The sequence below is a fragment of the Fundulus heteroclitus genome, unplaced genomic scaffold, assembly GCF_011125445.2.
Source record: "Fundulus heteroclitus isolate FHET01 unplaced genomic scaffold, MU-UCD_Fhet_4.1 scaffold_741, whole genome shotgun sequence".
In the NCBI taxonomy this organism is placed as follows: domain Eukaryota; kingdom Metazoa; phylum Chordata; class Actinopteri; order Cyprinodontiformes; family Fundulidae; genus Fundulus; species Fundulus heteroclitus.
In genome coordinates this window covers 1-23,939 of record NW_023397188.1, presented here as the reverse complement: position 1 = coordinate 23,939, position 23,939 = coordinate 1, and the positions used below count along the sequence as shown (strand labels likewise).

General features: G+C 40.0%; 1 protein-coding gene across 1 annotated transcript in view; it reads left to right on the top strand.

The window, feature by feature from the left end:
• Positions 1-21,526, top strand: part of LOC105915367 (voltage-dependent N-type calcium channel subunit alpha-1B-like) — a 49,786-nt gene extending 28,260 nt beyond the window's left edge. Inside the window, exons 18-20 of the mRNA XM_036134121.1 lie at positions 6,355-6,474; positions 21,073-21,111; positions 21,482-21,526. Of these exons, the coding sequence (XP_035990014.1) occupies positions 6,355-6,474; positions 21,073-21,077 (125 nt within the window). The 3' untranslated portion in view covers positions 21,078-21,111; positions 21,482-21,526. The remainder of the gene's footprint in view (positions 1-6,354; positions 6,475-21,072; positions 21,112-21,481) is intronic.
• The last annotated feature ends 2,413 nt before the right edge of the window (positions 21,527-23,939 follow it).

Sequence of the window (23,939 nt, the reverse complement as noted above, 5' to 3'; positions counted from 1 at the left end):
TGGGGTTGTATTGCATTAAAAGTGCTTAGTTTCCTATAGGATTCCACATTTAAGACTATTAGTGAGCTAAAAGTGAAGCAGAATGTAATCATTCCATCTTATCCAACCACAAACAGCACATGTGCTCGGCAGAGAACTTCAAACTCCGCCTTTAGCATGCGTAATCACACACTAGAGCACCCTGTGGAATAGAGGAGATAATTCTGGTCAGGGTGGAAACTGAGATGACAAATCTGTCGCTGCGAAAGGTGATAAAAATGGTTATAAACAGTAACAGTCTAGAAGTGCATAGAGCTGAAAAGAGGGAAAAATCACCAGCTGGATTATGCATAAAGACGCACCGTGAATCCCTTTGTACTTCAAGTGTCGCGGCTGAGGGGAACCATATAGGCTTGATGAAATTCAGCCTCAGTCACCAATGAGGTTATAGACTTACATTGATAAACAAGCCTGTAGATTAATGATAATCAGTGGTGTTTTGATTGCCTGGATGTGAATCTGATAATTCACATTGTGCCTTTTATAATCAACTACAATATTTTCTTGTTAAAGTCAGGGAGTATTGTGTTATGTTATTGAGCTGTTTTTGAAGAACTTCTGCTTGCAAAACAACCATATTTTCCCCTTTTTAAAAAATTAATAACATTCTCAGCTCAACATTATTTATACAATCTAAAAACTAGTCATTTAAAACAGAATAAAAAGTTAAAGCAAGCAAAATCTTAAAACACAGATCCACAAAATACAAACAATAAAACTTCAACAGCTAACATCTCAAACTGGGAAAAAAGATCTGTTTTAAGAGAACATTAACGACAGAAAGTGAAAGGGCCTGCCTGATATACAAAACTACTTGAATCCAGATTTTTGTGCAATGACAGAGAAAGTGTGGTTACCTCTTTGCACTCTTTGTTTTTTGGATGACTAATAAAAACTTTTCTGCAGACCTGAGAAAACGAGAGGGAGCGTGCAGATGACGCAGGTCTGACAGATGCTGGAAAGCAAGGCCATGAAGATATTTAAAAACAAATTAAAGAATTTTAAAATCCATCTGAATGTGAACCAGTAGCCAATGAATTGTTGCTAAAACTGGAGAAATGTGCTCTCGTTTTCTGGTACCAGTTAACGGAAGGGCAGCAACATTTTGGACCATTTTCAGTCAACCCACATGAGTTTTGTTATTCAGAATAGAACCACTCTGACATGCACAGCTATCAAATTTCCCTAAAAAACAAAGAAGAATAATTACTTCTGTCTTTGCTGAACAACAAAATATAGCAATAAAGCAGTAATTTAGCTCTGAGCGCCCAGACTGGTCTTGCACCAGCTTCTAATTAAAGTTGAAACATTTTTGAATAAATAATAATTTTAAGCTCTTTTAAAGTTTCAAATAGAAAAATTGTGTTGAGTGCCCCGACAGTTTTGCTTCTTGATATATTTTCGTCACTCAACAACGCTGAAACACCTCACGTTTAATTCAGGTGCACATGCGCACTTGGGTCAGTTTGCCTCATTTGGAATAACTTGATCCTGATCAGCGTTTACATGTATGTTGATCAGATTATCAATCAGCATAAACCACCCCTCTCATTCGGAATCCAAAATTGGTTGTTACCAATTATCACCCCTTAGCATGAGGTAGGTTTTCCATTTCTCCAAGAGAGAATCACCCCACTCTTTTGAAGCCTTTGTATAAAAGTTAAGCTCTCCATGGACTGAATGCTTTTCACTATGGTAAGCCCTTGGTTTATATTTGGGGGATCTTTGGTAAGCCATTGCTTGGTAATACCTTTTTTACTTGCAGCCACGAACATTCTATGAAGATATTTATCTGGTTTAGACAGATTTGGATCCAAATTACCTACATAAAACCAAATGGATGTAAATGCTAATATTTCCTTTACGGTTCAATGAAAGTCTTCCCAAAATGTATTTTCTGTTGATCGTTATACATATTGCTGCGATTCTAAGTTAATCTAGACATCTTATTCTAAGTTGATTATTTGCTTTTTTCTCAATAAATTTAACAAAGGCAGTATTTGATCTCAGCGGATCCCTTTTTTTAAATGAGCGGGTCAGACAAAGAAAAGCCAGACCTCAGCCACTAGTGGCTTTTTGATTGTTACATAAAGTTGCTGCAATACCTCCAAAAAATCTATTTAATTATTTATTGTGCATACAACAAAGAGCAATTTTTTTCCAAAACCATTAATTAAATGTGCTTGCCAAGATCAAAGGGAAAAGCAATAAGTTTACAGAGTTGTCTCACTCCTCTCTTCTCACATTATTTTTTGTCCCCTCACATCCTCAGCCAATGAGCTGACGGTAGGAAAGGTTTATGCAGCGCTGATGATCTTCGATTACTATAAGCAGAATCGAGCAAGGAGGTTGCAGTTGCAGCAAATGGCCATCTCTGGCGCCCAGGTAAAATGTCTGCACATCTTCCACACCTCTTGAATACTCACATATGCACAAACATGCACACAAATGCAGTGAAGCACGCTCAATGTAAAACTGAATGCATGTGGCATCGAGCTTGCATAAGATATGCCTAATTTCACTGTACACCTGCATGACTTGAGAAAGACAAGGAAAGTACTTGTGTTTCCACAGGTTGGTCATACTTAAAGGTATGTAGCCACATTATATGCCTATACCAAAAAGACCAAAATCCAGTTGATCATGAAAAAATAAGGCTGTATACTGCAAGCATCCATCCTCATAGTGTTTTGATAGTCCTTTTTGAGCCTAAATAGAACCCTAGCAACGGGCGCGATGAGCAGATATAAACAGATGTGGCTCCATCTACTGGCAGTACCACAGAACAATAAGAAAACCATAAGGAGACTAATAAACCAGTACTAAATAATGCCGAAGCGAGCCTGAGCCCCCTGAAATGCCTCGCAGTAAAGCGGCAGCTTGGCGTGATCGAAGACCAACTGTTATTAATTAAACAAACCAATCTACAGTAACATCACGGAGAAATAAGATTCCCATTCATAAACGTAAACAGGGACACAGCATCAAGGTAAAAATCAGTCAGTTTATTTCTGATGTTTGTACGCTAAGAAGAGCATTGCTATTACTATTATCACAGTATTAATAAGGACGTTTACTCACGTCCATCAACTCTGCAGTCACATCTGAGCCTCGGCAGCTTTAGCTTCTGCTTCAGTGAACACCAAAGTTCATACTGTATTCCCAGCACTATGCCAGCCTTTTCCCTCTTGGAATTTTTTTTTTTTGTGTTTCACCCCTCCTTCCCACCCTGGACGTTTTCATTGTTTCCACAGTTCGCTGGGAGGTGCTAATAGCCTTTAGCTGCTTCCTGCACATGGGCAGTGTCGTACTTCCATTCTTATAAACACGAACGGCTTTATTTACTAACAAACTGAGCAAAAACAAAGCGTAAAACGCCAAAATAACAACTAATACACCAGCAGAAAGAGATCATCTTTCATTAAAACTTTGTATGCAACCAAAGTGAGTTACTGATGTATAAATTTAAAAATGTCAAATTATGTGGCTATGCACCTTTAAGCTATTTGACATTTCACTATAAAGGAACCCAGTCAAACTTGAGTTACTCAAACCAGACAGTTATTAGTAAAATTGCACATCGACTTTACAGACGCATGTTTGTTTCTGCATTCACAACGTATCACACAGAATGTCTAAATGCATGAGTAAAAATAATATTCTGGCCACAGTGTCCATTTTTTAGTGGCGAAAAGGAACATTTCTATTCCCGGGTCCAAGAATATTATGCCTGCTGCTTCTGAATGTCCTCAGCATGTTGCCATCAATTTCTCCTCCACAGTGCAAGGTCGAGGCTCTGTTTAAGCCATTGCTGCCTCTGACTCACATGCAGGGCTCACCAAGTGTTCATCAATCCCAGCAAAACCTAGAGTCACTCCATCAAGTAGCCAGCTCAAACTCCATCAACAACGGAGGCATCCTGTAAGTTCCAGACCTCACAGTGTCTTTACCACAGCTTGTATCAGTGATGGGAACCTCAATGTGATGGGAACCTCACATACTTTTCGAATGTATTTATTTAAATGAATTCTAACGTTTAATATAAATTGAAGCTCTTATAGTTGCACTGAAATGTGGCTGTTGTATCATGCAGACCAGGTTATGATCCCAGAAATAAGTCAACATTTTCCTTTGGGATGGAGAGGCCCATTGAGGGGATACATTCTAAACTAAAAAGAACCTTATCCAAGGACCCATCAGTGGACACATCAGATACTGTCAATCAGGTAATGTAGAGACATTCATGGACAGCTTTCGTTTTTTTATGTACTACACATTTCAACTATGTTTTAAAGTCTCAGTAAAGTTGTACTAACACCACTTTAAGAGTGACAAACTTGATGCCAAAGGATCCTTTCTATTCTTCAGTCGGTCAAGGCAAATGACCATTCACACTGAGCCTGGTTCTGCTGGAGGTTTTTCCTTCCCATTAAATGGGAGTTTTCCTCTCCATTGTCGCTTCATGCTTGCTCAGTATGAAAGATTGCTGCAAAGCGATGGACAATGGAGATGACTGTCCACTGTGGCTCTACGCTCTTTCAGGAGGAGTGAATGCTGCTTGTCAAGTGCATTGAGATGACATGTATCATGAATTGGTGCCTGTCATGGTTTTCAGATGACGAGCCCACATGCAGATACGATCGGGAAGCAAAGCACAGTTTTAAGATGTTTATTTAGGAAAAAAGGCAGATATAAAGGACGGAACTACGGGCAACTCGGCAGGGTCAGAACGTCACGGCTGGAGAGACTGCAAAGAGAAGAGTAAGTGACTTTGGAAGGTGAACCAGGAGAACTACTAGAAACTGCGCTGCTTACCATAAAGCTGGGCGGACCTAACCGGGGGGAAGTAGCGCCGAGGGAACTCTGTGATCCTACCCCTGTTGGTGTTTGGCGGCTAGTGGCTGAGGGCGGCAGATGTAACTGGTGAGGGATCCAGAGCGAGCCTCCTCGGAAGTGGGTGACAGATGGATTGACCAGAGTGAGGGAAGAACCAGTAGAATCCGGGAGGGGGAATCTCAGGCCCCGCTGGGTAACATCCAGGGAGTATGAGGGGTGAGCCAGAGCAAAATCTGAGCGAGAGAATTCTGAAGATCTGGTTCTTCGGACAAGACGTCAAGACAGGTGAGTGCATCCAAGCACCAAAAACTGTGACAAAAACGGGGAGATCCAAAATTAGTCAAAGTTCAAAGACGAAAAAACTCACAAGCAGGTTTCCAGGAGTTGGGTCAGAGGCCACATCGTACCACGACTGGTTAAGGCTCTGGCGTCTTCCATCTGTCAGCGCTCTGCTTAAGAAGCCAGAGGAAGCCGCCTGCAACGAGCCGCAGGTGTGGGCCACGCCCCCTCAGCTAACTAGACACACCTGAGGAGTAGAGTTAGAGCAGGACAACACAGAGAACCCTGACAGTGCCATATTAATAACATTTTATTGAATTTAATTGAATTGAACTGAATTCATTGAAATTAGCTCTACAGGCTGGAGGCTCAGTATGGGAGTGATTTATTATACTTATAATGAAACATCACAGGACACAAGACAATGTACATTTACAGACGTATTATACTGTGCGCATTTAGGACAAGCTTTAGTCATTCTCCATACACAATAAATGCTGCACAATAAATAGAAAGAGTTTAAATATGCAATCATGGTTGTAAATGTTGAGCTAATGATATTGCTTGCAAGAAACACAGAAAAAAAATTAAGTGTTAACGTATTTCTGCTTTAGGATTTCAACAAACATAGACCACGGATAATGAGTAGTCTTTCCAGCTACTAAAAGGCATTCATCATTTCCAAACACAAGATTTTAATGAAAAGGTTACGTTTGTCCTTTGTGATGTTTTGGCAATAAAACATCATCTATCACATCTGCTTATTTAGAATCCACAATTTCGTCTTTGAAAGAAGAACAGCAAGAAGTGCCTTGACCAGTGTAACTTGTTGTGGTTTCTTATGGTGCCTGCAGCTTATATTTTCATTTGATAACGTAATTGGTTAAAAATCAATCTTTGGTAGGCAGGCAATACGTGTCGCTATGCCCAATCAGTGCCTATCTCCAGCAGTTATTGAGTGAGATGTAGAAATATAATAACTATCAAAAACAGATTACTCTGGTTAATTATGTTGCACTGCTGTTGTTTTGAACACAACCCTTTTCACTCAGATACTAACAGGCTGTCATACTCCTGGAAATGATTTGTAAAATCTTTCTAAACTGTAATGATCATTACATCCTTAAAGGTTCCAGATCAGTAAAAAAGGAAGCACTGAGGCATGCAGTAATGTGGAACTTGTTATTATTGTGTGTCCAGGTGTCAGTAGAGCTGAGAAAGATAGAAAACAGCGTCAGCAGCACAGCCCCTTTCCCTGGATCAGGTCTGGAGAGCCAGGGCAGAGCTTCTTCAATGCCTCGACTCAACGTGGAACTCCAGGTAAAAGCTCATCTTCTTACTCTTATGTGCTATGAATGTGTCTATACACTGAAATGGTATTTTAATTTAAGCTTAGAGTGTTCTGTCTCGTTTTTTTTTTTAAGAAATACAAGAAGCACAATAGTAAGAGATTTCCTCTTCTTAGTAATTCTTGCTATGTGTCTGACACTGTTCCCTATTTGTACTAACTCATGTTTTTGTTAATCTTCAATGCAAACCAAAAGTTAGATTATATCTCTTGTTCTTTGTCAGTTTTACTGGGTTAGAGGTAGACTGTTTCTCTCTGGATGTGAACCATAACCTGGGTCACCTCTTCAACCCTGCTCTCCTGTTCTTCATCTCAGTTTACAGTTTTTACCACTTTCTAAGTGTTTAATGGTTGATGTGTTTCCCCTCTCTTGCGTAATGTGTCTTGGTGCCCTTCAGAAAATGTTTTTCCCTTCTCCTTGTTTTGTGAATGTCAGTTTTTTTTTAGGTATTTAAGTGTTTAGGGAACATCTGGCAGTTTTACTGGGCTACCCTTACAGATAGAAACATAGGTGTTCCATGGGCTCCCCAGTTTCTCCCACTTTGGTCAATAAGTTCATGGAGGAGGTGAAGAGCACAGCACAAGGGAACAGCACCAACTCACTGGTTTAGATATGTGGATGACACTTGGGTCAAAATCCAAACCAAAGAAGTTAAGGTGTTCACCAACCACATCAACTCAGAGGAGAAAACAGTTGTATAAACATTATCATCCCATATGTGTTAAGAGTTTCTGAAAAAAGATTGAGAGCTGTCTCAAAATACAACATCTGGGTAAATTTCAAACTTAATAACGCTCTCAAAATCTGGTTCATTCCAAAGCAGAACACCCAAACCACATGTGCAATTAAATGCTTTCAAGTTATTTTATGATTAATATAATAACCCATGGTCTTTCAGGCTTTGTCCAGTGAATATCAACTCAATATAGCTTTGATATTAGGACAACAGAAAAAAGACAGATTTGAGTTCTAGCATTGTTTAACAGCAAACTCTACACACACACGCTGTTTTCTAGCTTTCTCAGCTCTGCTGACACCTGGACACACAATAATAACAAGTTCCACATTACTGCATTCCTCAATGCTTCCTCTTTTTACTGATCTGGAACCTTTAAGGATGTAATAATCATTACAGTTTAGAAGAATTTGACAAATCATTTCCAGGACTATAACACCCTGTGAGTATCTGAGTGAAAAGGGTTGTGTTCAAAACAAAAGCAGTGCAACATAATTAACCAGAATAATCACTGTTTTTGATAGAAATTATATTTCTACATCTCACTCAATAACTGCTGGAGATAGGCACTGATTGGGCAAAGTGACACCTAGTGCCTGCCTACCAAAGATGGATTTTAACCAATCACGTTATCAAATGAAAATATAAGCTGCAGGCACCATGAGGAACCACAACAAGTTACACTGGTCAAGACACTTCTTGCTGTTCTTCTTTCAAAGAAGAAATTGTGGATTCTGAATAATCAGATGTGATAGCAGCAGGTATGCATGTGTCCTCCATCGTTGCCATGTTTATTGTGGTTTGTGTTATGAACGGAACTGAATGGGTGGACTCAGTATTCAGGCTAACAAGCAGAGATTTCGGGTTCAGATGTTTTATTGCTCTCAGATAAGCAGGACAGGGACAGGCAGGATCAGAAGTCAAATGGCAGTCCAAAAACGGTACACAAAAAGGCAGTCGAAAATCAGGCAGAAGTACCGACAGGGATAAAGCAAGCTCGGATATTCCTTTGGCAGATTCGGGTAGGCAAAACAGGCAATCAGTCAGACAGGGCAGGAAAAAACAGATCAAGGGACAGGCTGGCTCAGAATCAAAAAGCAATCAGGTTTGCATCAACAGGTCAATCAGAATATAGAACGCTGGAACAAAACTCACCGTGGGCTCGTAAATGATCTGGCAGAGAACTGAAGACCGAGGCAGAACTATATAGTGGAGTACACAGGTGAAATGGAGTGAAAACTAATTACAGGGAAGGCAGGTGAAACTAATCAGGGCAAGAAAGCTGACAGATTGCTGAGGGGAGACCAAACAGAGCTGATAAAGTGACAGGTGGAAAACAGGTAACCTAAACAGAACAACATGTCTAAATCAAAACCAAACAAGACCCCAAAAGCAGAAACTTAACTAATAAATCTGATAACATAAACCAAGACAAAACCCAAATCGTGACAGTTCGGCTGTGGGCTCGGCACCTCTTGTTTTCGTGAAACACCTGGTATGTCCCACCTCAAACTAATACTGCAAAGTAATTGGCCTGAACCAAAACCGGTTGGGGCTCAAACAAATGACATGGGAGTGGGACAAGATGGATTCTCGTGTGATTGTGAACACACAAATACCATGAGAATTCAATACCATAAGTATTAAACTTCCTTTATCTAAGTCCCAACTGGAATTCATTCCAGTACAGTATTTTAAAAAGGAAAAAACAAACATCTTTCCTAAATGAAAGATTCTCAAATCTTTGGATTTAGGAGGAATATTCCAAGGAAGCCCCTGAAATCCATATGGTGATAATGATTATTTTATATTTAGGCCCGAGCAGCAAAGCGCTGCGAAGGTCTATTGTATCTGTCTGGTTTCTTATTATTATTTGACCCCTTGAGCGGCCTTTTTGGGGGTCTAAACATATACGAAAACTCACGAAACTTGGCAGAAGGTTGTACCCCAATGAAAATTTTTCGGATATTAATGGAGTTGAAAATGGGTGTGGTGAAACTGCTCTACAGTGCCACCTAAAGTGAGTTGTGGCTACTGGTAAGTCCAAAAAATTAAAAAAAAATTAATGTAGGTAGATCTTCCCAAATCATGACAGAAAGTCTCTTGGGGGTATGACCTAAAATCAACAGGGAGTCGGCCATTTTGGGTCAAAGGCCGTTTTGGGCCCTTTTTTTACTTTTACTCACCTCAAACTTTAACGAACTCTTCCTAGGGCTTAAATTTATGAAATTCATGAGTTAAATTTATGAAATTGATGAGTTTTTGAAAATGTTTAGGGGCGTGGCTAAGGCACAAACTTGACCTTCATAAAAAAATTTCAAACCCTTATAACATTCCAACTGAAAGACCAAAAAATCTGAAACCTGTCATGATGGATGCTTGTCAGGTGCCCTACAAAATTCTGTGGTCAAAAGATGACGTCGTCAAAGCCATGACCCCTGAGGTCAGAAAGTGTTGTTTTTAGCTTGGAAAGGTCCCATGCAGACACCACTGACCTAGTCCACACGAAAGTGGGTCAGAAGACAGATAACATGTTGGTCTCACTTGCTTTTAAGTAGAAAGACATTTGGATGCAGCGTCTGGCCATGGTGGCGTGGCGAAGTCAGCCATCTTGCCATGACCATACGTTTGGCTCCAGATTCCACATTTTCCATCTGGTCTTGGTCCAGTCCCAAAATGATTTCCAGTGAAATTTCCTGTGGGCGTGGCCTACTTGTTCTACAGCGCCCTCTAGAATATTTCAAAACATCAGCCCCAAGCCATGCTTTGTCCAAGGTTTCTGAAATTGGATATACATATGTAACAGATGAGGACCTACAAAAAAGTCGCTTGGACTCATGGTCCAAACCCCACAGGAAGTCCACCATTTTGGATCAAAACCACCATTTTGTCTGTTCAAACACCTATTATTCGGTAAATGAAAAAAAATTCACCAAAAATCTGTCGTTTGTTTTTATGGGCTCAGAATCTCAGGATGTATTCCTTGGATAGATTAAAGCATATGGTACACACTAATCCAAGCTTTATTTTTGATGTCCGTCACTCTAAATCTTTAAAAGTTGGTCAAATGAACAAATCACTATATCTGCAACATACATGTCTCAATCTTTTTGTAAATGGGCACGCATCTTCAGTTAACAGAGCCTAAAATACGTTGTCAGTTTGGTGCAAATCCATACCTGTTTGACTAAATTAGGTCACATTAAATTTTTTGCCTATGTCAGTATAAGCTCTAAAAAATGTTCTCTACAATTTCTGCGTCAAACTACATGGAAATAATTTAGCAGTTAGAACACGTTTTCCACATTACCTGTAAATATTTTCAGGGCCAACGGTTGAATTTTAATAAATATTTGAATTTCACAGAAACTGCCCTACTCATTCTCTATGGAATAATAAATACCACTTTCGGCCACTATTGGCGCTGTTTCACCCTTTTTCATTACAGTACGTTTGAATGGCAGATAAATGAAGAGATTCTGCCTTATTTAAAAACTACATTTGTATCACAGTAAATAGAAAATGGGAAAATTATTTTAGTAAGTTTATTAATAAAATGAGATATTAGTATGTAGTCTTTAAACAAGACAATTGTTGAGGGTTACACAAGAGTGATCTGGATTTTCTCACAAAGCAAATCATGCACAGTCACTAACAAAAGTCTTCTCACTTATCCATTTTCTAGAAGCAACAGCTAAATTATATTATTCTGATACTAGGTCATCAAATCTATGTCAGTTGAGTCTGTCAACTAGGTTGCCTGTAGGGATTTTTTAGTTCCAGCAGAATCCGTATTCAGTGACACAGTATTGACACAGAATCAATACAGTTTGGTAATGTGTCGAAACGCTTCATGACGCCTCATCTACCCATCACTAGTTATGACTATTGCATTGGTGGTGATAGGTGGAATTGAGCACCAATCCCGCGGTTGGCATGGAGGTCGTCAAGCGACGCTTCCGCGGTGCCACCATTGCTGCTTGCAGCTTTAATTTAAAATTGTGTTTTGTACTCCTAGATAGGGTAGGACTTTGAAAACGAAATCACTTAGTTGAACACTTTATAAATAATTCAAGTTTTATTCAATAACTCACAGTGTATAATATAACTGTGGGTTATAAATAAGAGTGAGTGATAGCCTGGGTGCGATTTGCTGGGGGGATGGGGGAGATTTCCCCCCCCTCTGGTTGTGATGTCCCCCCCCTCTGGTCATTCATGTTTTATCCCTGGGGGGGATACATTCCTCCCCCTTCTGATCTGAATAAGTAATATTATCAGGGGTGTAATGTTCTCCGTCGCTGTGAGGGACTTTCGTCATTTGAAAAATGAGCGCAAAATGTTCCATGTAGACTTTTTATTCAAGATTTTAAACAGAAGCTGCGCTTAACCAATGAAATCTGGCAGAGCCAGGACATTAGCCAATCAGAAGAAGAGTAGGGCGGGTCTTTGTAAAGCAGAAATCTACTAGTTTATCGGTGTTCAATCATTTTAACTTTTGGAAGAACATCTCAAACTGACCACAGATGCATGAATGAAAGTTGTGGTGGTCAAAGGTTTTCTTTGGATTTATGCAAACCAGCAGGTGAGAAAGTTCAGTGGATAGAACAGCTGACAACGACTTCCCTCGGTAAGTGTGTCTATCGCTGTTATGTTTTATATAAAACTGAAAGAGTAACGCTTAGCTCAGCTAATTTAGCATGACACACTTTTTTTTAAGAAGAAGAAGGGTCGGAATGTAAAACGATGTCCCGGTTTGACTGGGTCTGATTCAGAAAAAGTAAAAAAAAATCATAAATAATATTCCACCTGCGCTTTTCTGTAACAAAGAAGGTCGTGGAGGGGCTGTTGACCATCTCCAGCAGTCAATGAGCGAGAGGTGGGGACACAGAGTATATAGGATTGATTTATATTGAATGTTACAGTAGAGTTAATGTACAGGTGTGAAGAAGATGATGTAATGATGCAAGCTGCTGTCTTTTGAATTAGCTGCAGTTTATGGAGGGTTTTGAAATTGTAAAGTGGAAAGGTGAGTGGACTGTGGACCAGTTTGGCAAAAGTGCGAAGGAAGAACTTGCTTGATGCTTAATTATAATGATATGAAAGTTAACCAGTTGATGTTCTGGATGTGGAAAGTGAAGGAGATTATGGAGAGGGCTGTCCAGGATGGCGCCAAGGCTCTGAAGCTGGAAGGTGGGAGAGAGACAGGAAATGTCAATGGAACTACCAGATTTGGTTAAAGTGGACTTTGCACAATAACCAAATGAGGTTACTAAGGTGGCATGACGTCCACGGCCCAGGAATATATGGCCTGACTAGAAAATGTTTTCAGCCAAATTGATTATTTTTGCTTTAACCCCTGAATGTTTTGGATTTTTCAAAATTGATCTTAATACATGTCTTGTGTCCTTCACATTTGTAAATTAGTTTTGTTGTTTGTTTTTAAAGAGTATTATTAAATTTTCTGCTCAAAGCGGTTAAAGTAAACTAATACCCACTCCTGAGTCCCGACAGTAGATGGCGCAAGTTTAAAAACAAAAGTCTAACCTACTGGACCATTTAATGTAGAACAGATTACTAGATCAATGTGTGCTTCTGTGCTTTTTTGTTTCTCTTGTTGTGTCTCTGTTCTGTATTCTGTAACCCCAGTCGGTCGAGGCAGATGACCGTTCATACTGAGCCCGGTTCTGCCGGAGGTTTTCCTTCCCGTTAATGGGGAGTTTTTCTTCCCACTGTCGCTTCATGCTTGCTCAGTATGAGGGATTGCAGCAAAGCCATGTACAATGCAGACGACTCTCCATGTGGCTCTACGGTTCCCCAGGAGTGAATGCTGCTTGTCGGGACTTTGATGCAATCAACTGGTTTCCTTATATAGGACATTTTTGACCAATCTGTATAATCTGACCCAATCTGTATAATATGATTGAACTTGACTTTGTAAAGTGCCTTGAGAAGACATGTTTCATGATTTGGCGCTATATAAATAAATTGAATTGAATTGAATTGAATTGGATCTAGCTAGCAACCTGAAAGAGCACCTGCTAGCTAACCATTATTAATAAAACTTTTATTAATTAATACAACTTTTGAAATTATTCCCCCCCTCTGTTTTTTTTGCAAATCGCACACTGGTTATAGCAATACCTGTGGACCTAGTTCCTCAGTACTCTGAGTGCAGAGTGTACTCAATTGCCTACAGTCATTTATATCTAAATGACATAACATTTCATTTTAAATAAGCAAAAGTTACCACCCTTTGGAGAATAATTTTCTAACCAGGAGGAAGCCTCTGTCATGGCCTGTTTCTCCCTTCTGCCCATATAAGATTCCTGGCCAGAATTCCTCTGAGTTCTCTTCTCTGTGTGATGGAAACTAGCAGCAAGCTGACAACTCAGTACCCAGGTAGAGAGGGTCAGGCAGAAGTTTATCAGATTTCTCTAAGTATTTTACACCTTCTTTGTTCTTCTCATGTCACCAAACTTCTTTGAGGAAGAATCACCCGCTTCTGTCAGGTGGCACAGTTCTTTAGCAGACAGGCCAAGCAAGATGCCTGAAAGTGCTCCAGCGAAACTATTCATTTGACTCAGCAGGGCCTAGGATTGGGGTAGCTGCGCTCAGAGCCAGATCCAACTCGGAGAAATCACTCAAGGTGGGTTTGAGCCTGTGTAAAGACAACAAAGGCAGCAGTTCAGTGTGCATTTCAGATTTTCAGAAAAAGAAACAGAAGCATTTCCAGTTTTAGTCATCCTTTCCCCTTTAAATTGAGATTTTTTTTATTAACCTTTTCTAATTCTTTTGAAATTTATTTGGAAAAGACAGTGAAACTTAAAGAAAATTAACAATTTTCTATCCATTCATTCATCCACATTTTCAGGCCTATATTTTCTTTTTGTGAACTCAAGATTATTTCTCCCCCAGACACTGGTAAAACTTCTAAACTATTCTTAGCCCATTTGGTACTTCAAATACCATCGTAGTTATTTACCATTCAAAATGTAATGACCACAACAAAAAAATAAATCAAATGTATTTATCTCCATTTTTTAATGCGGCACCATGTAAGTTTTGACCCAAGTATTAGCTTAACTTGAGATTCAATAAATTATTTTTCAGGAAAATGTACATCACTTGGCACATATCGATGCCTAGTGCAAGCTGCCCTTCTCAAAATCTCAGCTATGTAACTTGAGTGGTGCAGATCCAGTGTTCTGACTGTTCACCATACCCATCGGAACAGCATACCCTTGGTTAAAGTGCGTGCGCTGCAATGAAATCTGCATAATTCTCAATGCGTTAAATTCCGTTCATTAATTTACCATACCTTGAATTACTAGTTGTTTATGTGTATTGTATTGTGTGTTAATTACGCATTACTTAATTGCATGCCTTGTAAGAAATATACACTGAAGTTTCTATATTTTGTTTAGCAAATGGAGCCATATAATCATTTAATCTCCTGTTAAATTGCTCACTCTGGTGTTGGCTCAACTTATTAATGTTAACATGGCCATGAATAATATAACAAAATATAGTAAATATAGTTCACAAACATGCATGTCAGCTCTTCTCCTCTGTTGAAGTTTCTGCAGCCTTTCATAATCAAATGATTGAGCTTGTTGCCTCCCCCATCCTTCTCTTCCATGGCTCTTAGAGTTCTGCTCCCTCTTCCTCTGGCTCTGCCTTGTCATCTCCCTCTCCGTTTCAATGGGAGACTCTGGATATAATCTAGAGGGGTGAACGTGCCCTTGTCTTTACAATTACTTCTCAATCTACTAAAAGTGGTCTGCTATCGGATTCCAAAACACAGAGACTGTTTATTTATAAGTGCAATACTTCCAGTGGTCTTCAGCAGCGCAGGAAGTTACAGGTCTAGTGCCCACTAGTTGCTAAAGGTTACACGGTACTGCTTTAATCATGAACACCAGTTACTCATCAATGGCAAAATGCCTCTTCCATCAGGGATCTTTGCAAACATAATGCCAAGATAAGGTGTTTAAAATGTTTGGTAAATAGATACAGACTTTTATATTTGGTGCATTTAAAAGAAATGTGCATATTTTTACTTATATCAAACACTGTTCTGTCAAACCAGAAGAATTCTGCAAGATAAAACAGCAAATAAAAATCTTTATTTAAGGGGAGGGAGTAGCCAATAACGTCACACCTATTGACAAAACTAGCAAAAATGGCAGCCACACACCCCAAGATGCTCACATAGCCTACTTATTGACAGATGTTGATCCAGAGTGCAGGAATAACTTTAGTACCACTCTCTGTTTTCTTCTTGTTCTTCTGGAGCTGGTTAGTCTGTTAATTGGTTCAAAGAACATGAAACGGTGAATGGTTTTTCACATGGGCACCAAGATCTTCCTACTTAACACTCAACCAGTCTGCAACAGACCCCTGAACCTGCAACCTAGTTTTGCCTCTGTCATATGAATGCTGGATTTTGTTGTGAAGATTCTCAGCAGAGAAACTGTAAGTGGTTGCACCTGCTAAATTGCCATATTGGGGAATTATAACAGCTACACAGACATATAGGCAGTAAATTGGGGTTCATCAGGAAATATTTGTTTATTTTAGAAAATTCAGAAATTTGAACGAGGTCCATGTAATGGGCTATTTTTCTTGTTTTTGTCCCTTTTCATTTATCATCTTAACTTTTGCTGCCTGAATTTCCTGTTCTCTTTAAAACCTGATATTATTATGAGCAACTAGGCCACTAAACCCTTTTAACATGAGACATTGTATATCTTAACACAGTAACCTGTTCGGGAAGCCACAACATATTGCAGTTGGCATGCATAGATGACTTCCTGTTCATCCAGCTTAGGCTGAAACATCCACAGAAATATAAGAAGCAGCTCATTTCCTGAGCGATGTTGATTGATTTGTGCGTTTAAAGTGCACTCCTCAGTTCCAGTATACAGAGCTGTTGTTTGGCTTGCTTTCACAGCAGAGAAGTGTACAGTAATGTGATTACACCCTGGCCAGCTGCCAGCCATTGGCGGTGTTGTTTTCCTCCTGCTGCCTACTGAAAAGATGATAGAGGCTCCAAATGGGTCTGGACTCAACATTCACTGAATGCTAATTTGGTTATTGAAAGAGAAAGAGAAAGATCTGCAGTGAAGGATTAATGAAAAGATGGAAGATAGCAGGGTATGCTGACCTGGTGTCTTCATTTTCTCACCTTTTGAAACTGAGGGCAGGAAATCCTTCAGCCAATTCAATTAATGTTGGCCTATTGGAGGCAGCCTGCTGGAGTGTGATGGGAACTCTAGAGTAGAGCCAGAGCACCGTGGCCTTTAGCATGCCATACTGTTCTGCAGTGACAAGATCAGTCTGGCCTTCACCGACATACACATACACTGACACAAAACATTCAACCATTATTTTGGAGTTTTATTACCCTTTACCAACAGCAATGATATTGATTTCTGAAGGCCATCTTAGACATGCAGATCAGATCAGACATGTCTGTTTTTTACTTCAAATCTCTATAGTCTCTTTAAAGTTGTTAAGCACTGTCAACCCGATATTATTTTAAAAGGTCTAAAAAGTTTTAAGAAGAAATTAACCACAAAAGAATAAGAGACGCTGAATACAGCTCTCCAGTGAACTAGGCCCTGGATAAGTCCCAGCTGACTCTATGGGGATATGACTGAGATAGGAGGAGCTGGCCTCTGACGTCTGGGGCAGGAAGGCCATAAATCGGTATGCAGTAAAGATATATTTCAGAGATATTTCAGCAAAAACTGATTAATCCAAGAGCAACAAATGAACAGCAGGATGGACCAGGGGCCATCCTAGCTCCTGGAGAGGAGAATAAAAAGGGAAGTTTCACCAAGGATTGACGTTGTTTCCTTGTGCTGGATATCGGGACATCATTGCAACAGAAGAGGAGCCACGAGGAGTAAAAGAGCTTCGGCTGAAGACTTTACACCCAGCAAGTATCAACCCACAGTCCGTGATCCTCTTGCTCCAGATTAGATTACTTCTCCTTAGAAACTATGGAAGGCGGTGGTTCCAGAATAGATTATTTCTCCTAGGTGAATTGGAATATTTTTCTGTGGATAATTTTTGAGCGCTGTGGATCTAAATTGTATTATTCTCCCTTGGATATTTTGAGACGCCGTAGCTCTAAATAGGATTATTTTTCATTGGATATTTTGTGATGGTGTGGTTCTCAATTGGATTAACGACCTGGACAGCAGGAAAAACCTGACTGTATCAAAGTTTGCTGTTCCACCTACCCTCAGCCATCTTGAGTTTAGAGATTTTTACCAGCTGAGCAGGATCTGACTCTTCTTTCACAGACTTTCCACCTGAGCAGCTGGTGATCTGAATGAGCTTAATTGTTCCAGAATTTGCTGTTTCACAAGCTCACAATTGCCCAGGTGAGCCCCTTGCCAGTTTAACTGTTTCATCTACCCCTGGAACTCAGCACATTTCCTGATCATCTACACCAGAGGAGGAAAGCATCATCACCAGGAAGGAGGACCACAGAACAGCATTGCCTCACATACAGGAAGTCTGGGAAGTCGACACCCAGAGGATTAAGATCAAATGAGATAAGAAGAAAGACCTTCTCATCAAAGTTTCATTCAGAATTCATTGGTATCTGCAAATTAGGGAGAGTTTCCATAAGTGAATAAAATAATAATTATAATAATTGAACTGTATTGATCTCAGAATGGAGAAATTCACTTCTGCATCTTAACCCATCCCCTTGGGGAGCAGTGGGGTGCCACTGTGTGGCGCCTGGGGAGCAATTGGGGGTTAAGGGTCTTGCTCAGGGACCCAGAGTGGCGGTCTGTGGGAGTTGAACTTAGAACCTCTGGAACCCAAGCTCAATGCTCTAACCACTAGACCACCACTCCCCCCACTAGGCCACCACTCCCCTATATATAATAAATTATATTCTTGTGATTTGATTATTCTGTGGATTCTGCTGTAACTTTGCCCCGCTAGTCATTACTAATTAAAGAAACAAGATTAAAAATATTTTTATTCCAGGTAATAAAGTCAATTCAATTCAATTAAATTTTATTTATATAGCACAAATTCACAACACATGTCATCTCAAGGCACTTTCCAAAGTCAAATTCAATCAAATCATACAGATTGGTCAAAAGGATTCCTATCTAAGGAAACCCAGCAGATTGCATCAAGTCTTGACAAGCAGCATTCACTCCTCATGAAAGAGCGTAGAACCGCAGGAAAAGTCGTCTGCATTGTTGGTGGCTTTGCAGCAATCCCTCTTACAGAGCATGCATGAAGTGACAGTGGAGAGGAAAACTCCCCTCTAACAGGAAGGAAAACCTCCAGCAGAACCAGACTCAGTGTGAACGGTCATCTGCCTAGACCGACTGGGGTTTAAACAGTCATGTGTTTTTTGGGTTTTTTTTTTTTTTCAAAGGTTGCATTGGCCCAATCTAAACAACACTCTGGTGACTTATTATTTTCCTAGTCACTAAAACCTTTCTAGCTCTGACACCAATTGCACGTTTTAAGAATAGCAGCCATTTTATGCTATTGCCTAATGACCTACTTTTAATAAAGAACACAAACACTAAATTCCAATTAAATCTTTTTTAACCACCTTTTTTTAACCATTACTGACATTTAAAATAAACAAAATCAAGAGACCTGAGTGATATCATTAAATACTTACAAACATAAAGAATAGTCTAAAGATACCAGAAACTCCAGTCAATATTTAAATAACTATTTGATGAAAATAAATATAATAACTAATAAACAGAATAGCTTATTTAGGTGGGAATAGCACACTACCAGTTTTTTGCAACTAAAATATGGTAGGACTAGGCTACAATGTAAACAAACACCACTCAACAACAACCAAACAAACTGTACAGAATGTCATACATGGTAATACCCAAAAGACTTAGGAATCATGACCCGTTGGATGAAGAGCTGGTTTCAGTTAACCTCTCATAGTTAGAGGGGATGGGCTTAACTCTGTGACAACAATGATTCATAAAGGGCCAATGTGTCAGGTAATCCTTTTTGGATGGTGTGGGATAGAACAACCCAGACAGAACAGATCATATAATTGCAGATTATATAATGTATAGTTGTTATAGACTATGGTTCAGATAAAAAATACAAGTGCAACTAAATTAATTAGAATCCCATCAAAATACATTTTTTCACTTATTCAATTTAAAGTGAAATTTGTTTATTATATATTTATTAGATATAGAGTGATCCCATATATTTAGTGTTCATCTCTGTTAATGTTGATGATTATGGGTTACTTAAAAACTAAAAATTTAACAAAATTCAGCTTCTCAGGTAATGATAATATCATAAAAAAAATTATAAAACTTATTTGATAGTGATCACTAGATCATCTGCAGTGTTGGGTCTGGTGTCTCTCATCTTTCTCTTGACAATATAGATGCTCCATGGGCTTTAGGTTAGGCGAGCTTGGTAGCTAGTAAAGCACCATGATACCATGGTCTAATACCATGGTCCATAACACAGGTATTGGTACCTCCTCCATAATCCTAGTCAGCAGAAGTAAGCATGAATGGCTTTAAGATATCCTTAACAGACAGCTATGATCACTTTGAACTTGATAAAACCCAGTGGTCCAAACCCAGACTTGCTCTCCAAATCATCAGTGTGGGTGGGGAACTTCACACTGGACCTCAAAACACTTTCTGCACCTCTTTGGTCTTTTTCCAGGCTCTGGGACCTTGATTTTAAAACGAAACTAATTATTTATATTAACCTAGATAGACCGACTTTAGACCCAACAGTTGTAGCCCATGTACTAGATATGTCTGTGTGGCGGTTTTTCGGTCAGCTGTAGTCTGTGCCTTGGGAGTCTACCCCAATCTCTTTAATGGCCCTTGAAGCACTATATGCTTTCCTGGTTACAGCACTGAACCAACAGCATCTTTACTAACAATCTTTTGTGGCTTGCCCTCCTTGTGGAGGTTGTGTCTGACTGCTGGAATCTGTCACGTAGCAAGTCTTATTTCATTTTCTGTGATACGTACTTTTGGGTTGTCATTAGCTGTATGCCATAATAATCAAAATTAATAGAAATAAGTACTTGGAATATATTAATCTCTGTAATAAATATTAGTTTCACCTATAAATCAAATTACTTAAATAAGATGACTTTAATATAATGTATGGAAATGCTGAAATGTGAGCAGCTTTTTCTGGAAAGGGGTCATTAGCTTGATTAGAGTTTGGTCCTATCTCTCTCTCTCTCTCTCTCTCTCTCTCTCTCTCTCTCTCTCTCTCTCTCTCTCTCTCTCTCTCTCTCTCTCTCTCTCTCTATATATATATATATATATATATATATATATATATATATATATATATATATATATATATATATATATATATATACATTTTATTTTATTGTATTTTTATTTTTTATCAGCACCATCAACACCAAGTCAAATTCCTTGTAAGTGCAAACCTACTTGGCGATTAAACTTGAGTCTTGACTCTGATTCTGATATATATATATATATATATATATATATATATATATATATATATATATATATATATATATATATATATATATATATATACACAACTTTATATACAACTTTTAGTGTTGAACAAGTAATGGTTATTATTTTGTTTATAGTAATTTCTGAGATAGAGTTGCTTTGGCAAACTTTGTAGAAGTGCTTGTTGTCGTTCTTTTTCCCTAAATAGGCTGATGAACCTCTCCTTTGGGTTGGATAAACGTCTGGATCAGCAGAATTCATGCTTAGAATGTTTCATATTGCTTGCGTTGCTGACTTTTTGTCTCTTTGTGTTCTGTCTCCTGCCTCACAGCATAGCCACTCCCACCCCTCTCCAGGGATGTATTTAGATGTATGTATACTCTCTCTCATGTCATTCAGTACCTCCATGTTTTTTTTACAGTTAACAATTACATTAGATTTGTGTCAATGAAAATTGATAGATGTATAGAAGTAGTGCCAGTACACATGCAGCTATGTCCTTACTGTATATGGCCTGGTGCTATTATTGCCGCAGCTTTAAAGAAAACTGGAGAATGCTTTCTGTCGTCTAATATGTAGAAATGTTGAAATCCAGGATTTACATCCTCATCTTTGAATCTAATGTGATTTCTTCTGTCAGATTTGGTAAGAATCATGTGTAGTAATACTTTGGAGTTTGTGTTCCACATAACTAACTTGTGTGGTTGTCATTGATGTCTTTTCTTTCCTTGTTCCATTAGTCTGGAAAGGATGCTAGCCCTATGAGGCGCTCAGCCTCCACTGTAGCACCACAGCGCCCCCAAGAGGTTAACCTGAGGGACTACACCCTGGAGAAAAACCGCGGCAGGAGAGAACACATCACCATCACCACCACCATCATCACTGCCACCACCGCAGAGACCGGGAGAAAGAGAAAAAGACAGAGGTCTTTGGATAACCCCTCTTGGTCAGCCTCCCAGCTCAGCTGGTCAGTCAGCAACAACAGTAGCGTTTTTTTTTTTTAAATCCCCCTGTTTCTACCGGTAGCATTTATAAAACAATGACGGTTAGATTAATTGGTCACTCTAAGTTGCCCTTAGGTGGAGTGTATGTGTACATGTTTGTGTGACTCTAAGTTGCCCTGTGATAGACTGGTGATCCGTTCAGGATGTACCCCACATCTCTCCCCATGACTGCTGGAGATAAAACATGAAAGGGCTGGTCCATGATGACTTTCACTGGGAAAGAAAAAAAGAGTTAATGGCAAACGATAGCTGCAGTAATGTCTTTTTTCAACAATAAGGCCATGGACCAGGGGTCATTTCTTCCTCCAAAAATGGGAGAAATTCCCACTTATTCATAAACGGAACTGAAATAAGAAACAAAACATTGAAAGTGATAACAAAATCATGACAAATTTGCAAACATGTTTCCTGAGAAGTCAAATGAAAGAACCACGCTTTAACTCGATATCAGTTTGTTTTATGTTGTTGGTATCTTACCCTACACCTTAAAGATTTTGCTCTAAAATGCTTAGTTGTTAGAGATGAAAATTAAAAACCCATAAGATACACAACTTGTCGACCTCTATATTATTCCTCCATTTAAGGCGTACCTGAAGAGCCGGCATCTGAACGTGCCTGCTTCCAGAGAGCGAGCCCATAAACGTGGGCGCTCCCATGAGAGGAAACATCGTCAGTCCTCAGCTGACAAGCAACGCTACTACTCCCTGTGACCGCTTTTGCAGCCGGGAACACTGCTTGTCCCAAATCTGCCACTGCCATCTGCTCCTACCAGGAGGAGCAGGAAACCAGCAAAAAGCAGGTAGGAAGCCGCAGCAATGAAGCTGAATGGATGATGGGAAGCAGTTTCCTGATTTATTTGGATACGCCAAAGCTATTCATAGCAAAACCATTGAAATTCTTTTTCCAGGTGGAATTTATTGATTTCCTTGTCAGATGTAGTTCCATCAATAATGAAAACCAAAAGTTACGACTGTAACTACGGTTCTATGAATCCCGGATGACCGCCAGAGGCAGTGCTTAAAGCACTGAATGATCACTGAATAATCACTCTTGCACATGCACAGGTCTTTTGGGACTAAGAATTACTTGAGTAAAAATCTCCCTGGGACCTGCAGGGGTCGACAGGCAATATAGCACCCTTGGCCAGCAAGGCATCTATCTCGTGGCTCAGAGTCTTAGCCTTATACCTGGTCGGGAATTAACCGTCATCATGACTCGTACCAGGAAAGGAGGGCGGTGGCGGGAACTGTAGCGTGTAATCCTGGGTAAGCGTAGACACCACCCATGGATCAGAAACGAGAGCGGTCCAGCAACAGAGCTGGTCCTGGGTAAAGTGCCACCGCCAGCTCGGTGATGCACTGGCCATGAGTAGTCCGTGGTTTCCCCACGGACAGTTTAGTCGGGGTAGGATAAGTGCGCGAAAGAGACGCAGAGGCACTCCCAGCAAGACGTTGCAATCGTCTGCGATGCAGGCCGGCCAGCTGCTGCCTGGTAAGCAAAGCTCAGGTTGACCACTCTAAGACTGCAAACTCCCCAGGAACCACTGGAAGGCTCATCAGGGTCCCTCTACAGGCTTCGGTTAGAGGAGACTGAGCCAGCCAACTTGGCGGCGTGCTTGAACAAGGGTAGACAGGACACGGCCGATTTCCCTTGACAAAAGAGCAAATGCATGAAGAGGTGCGTCCAACAACTCCTGAGTAGGCGCATCAATCGCAAAGCCCTCCAAAGAGGCTGAGAGACGCAGTAATAAATGCGACAATTAGTTGCCAAGTCGCCCCAACGAGACCCCGAACCATAGACTTTACAGAGCAGATCATCAGTCACACGGCACTGAGGACGAGGACTACTGCCATTAGCTCTCAAAGCCTGCTCCAGCGTCACAATAAGGGATGCTATGGCATGTCCGACAGAAGGCATATGGCCCAAGCCAAACTTGGCGCATCTTTGCATGGCGCCAGGGCCTGCCATCAGAGGTCGGGTGTGAAAAAGGCCTTAGTGTCTACCCAAACAGGCATGAACCTCCGTCACATATTCGGCAGATGGGCAAAACATAAGGACGACCTAGTAGTAGGACACCGAAAGAAAGCACTGGAAGCCGCAGGTCACATGTCACTGACTATATGGACTTACCGGTAAGGCAAGGCAAGGCAAATTTATTTATATAACAACAATTCAGTACAAAGACAATGCAAAG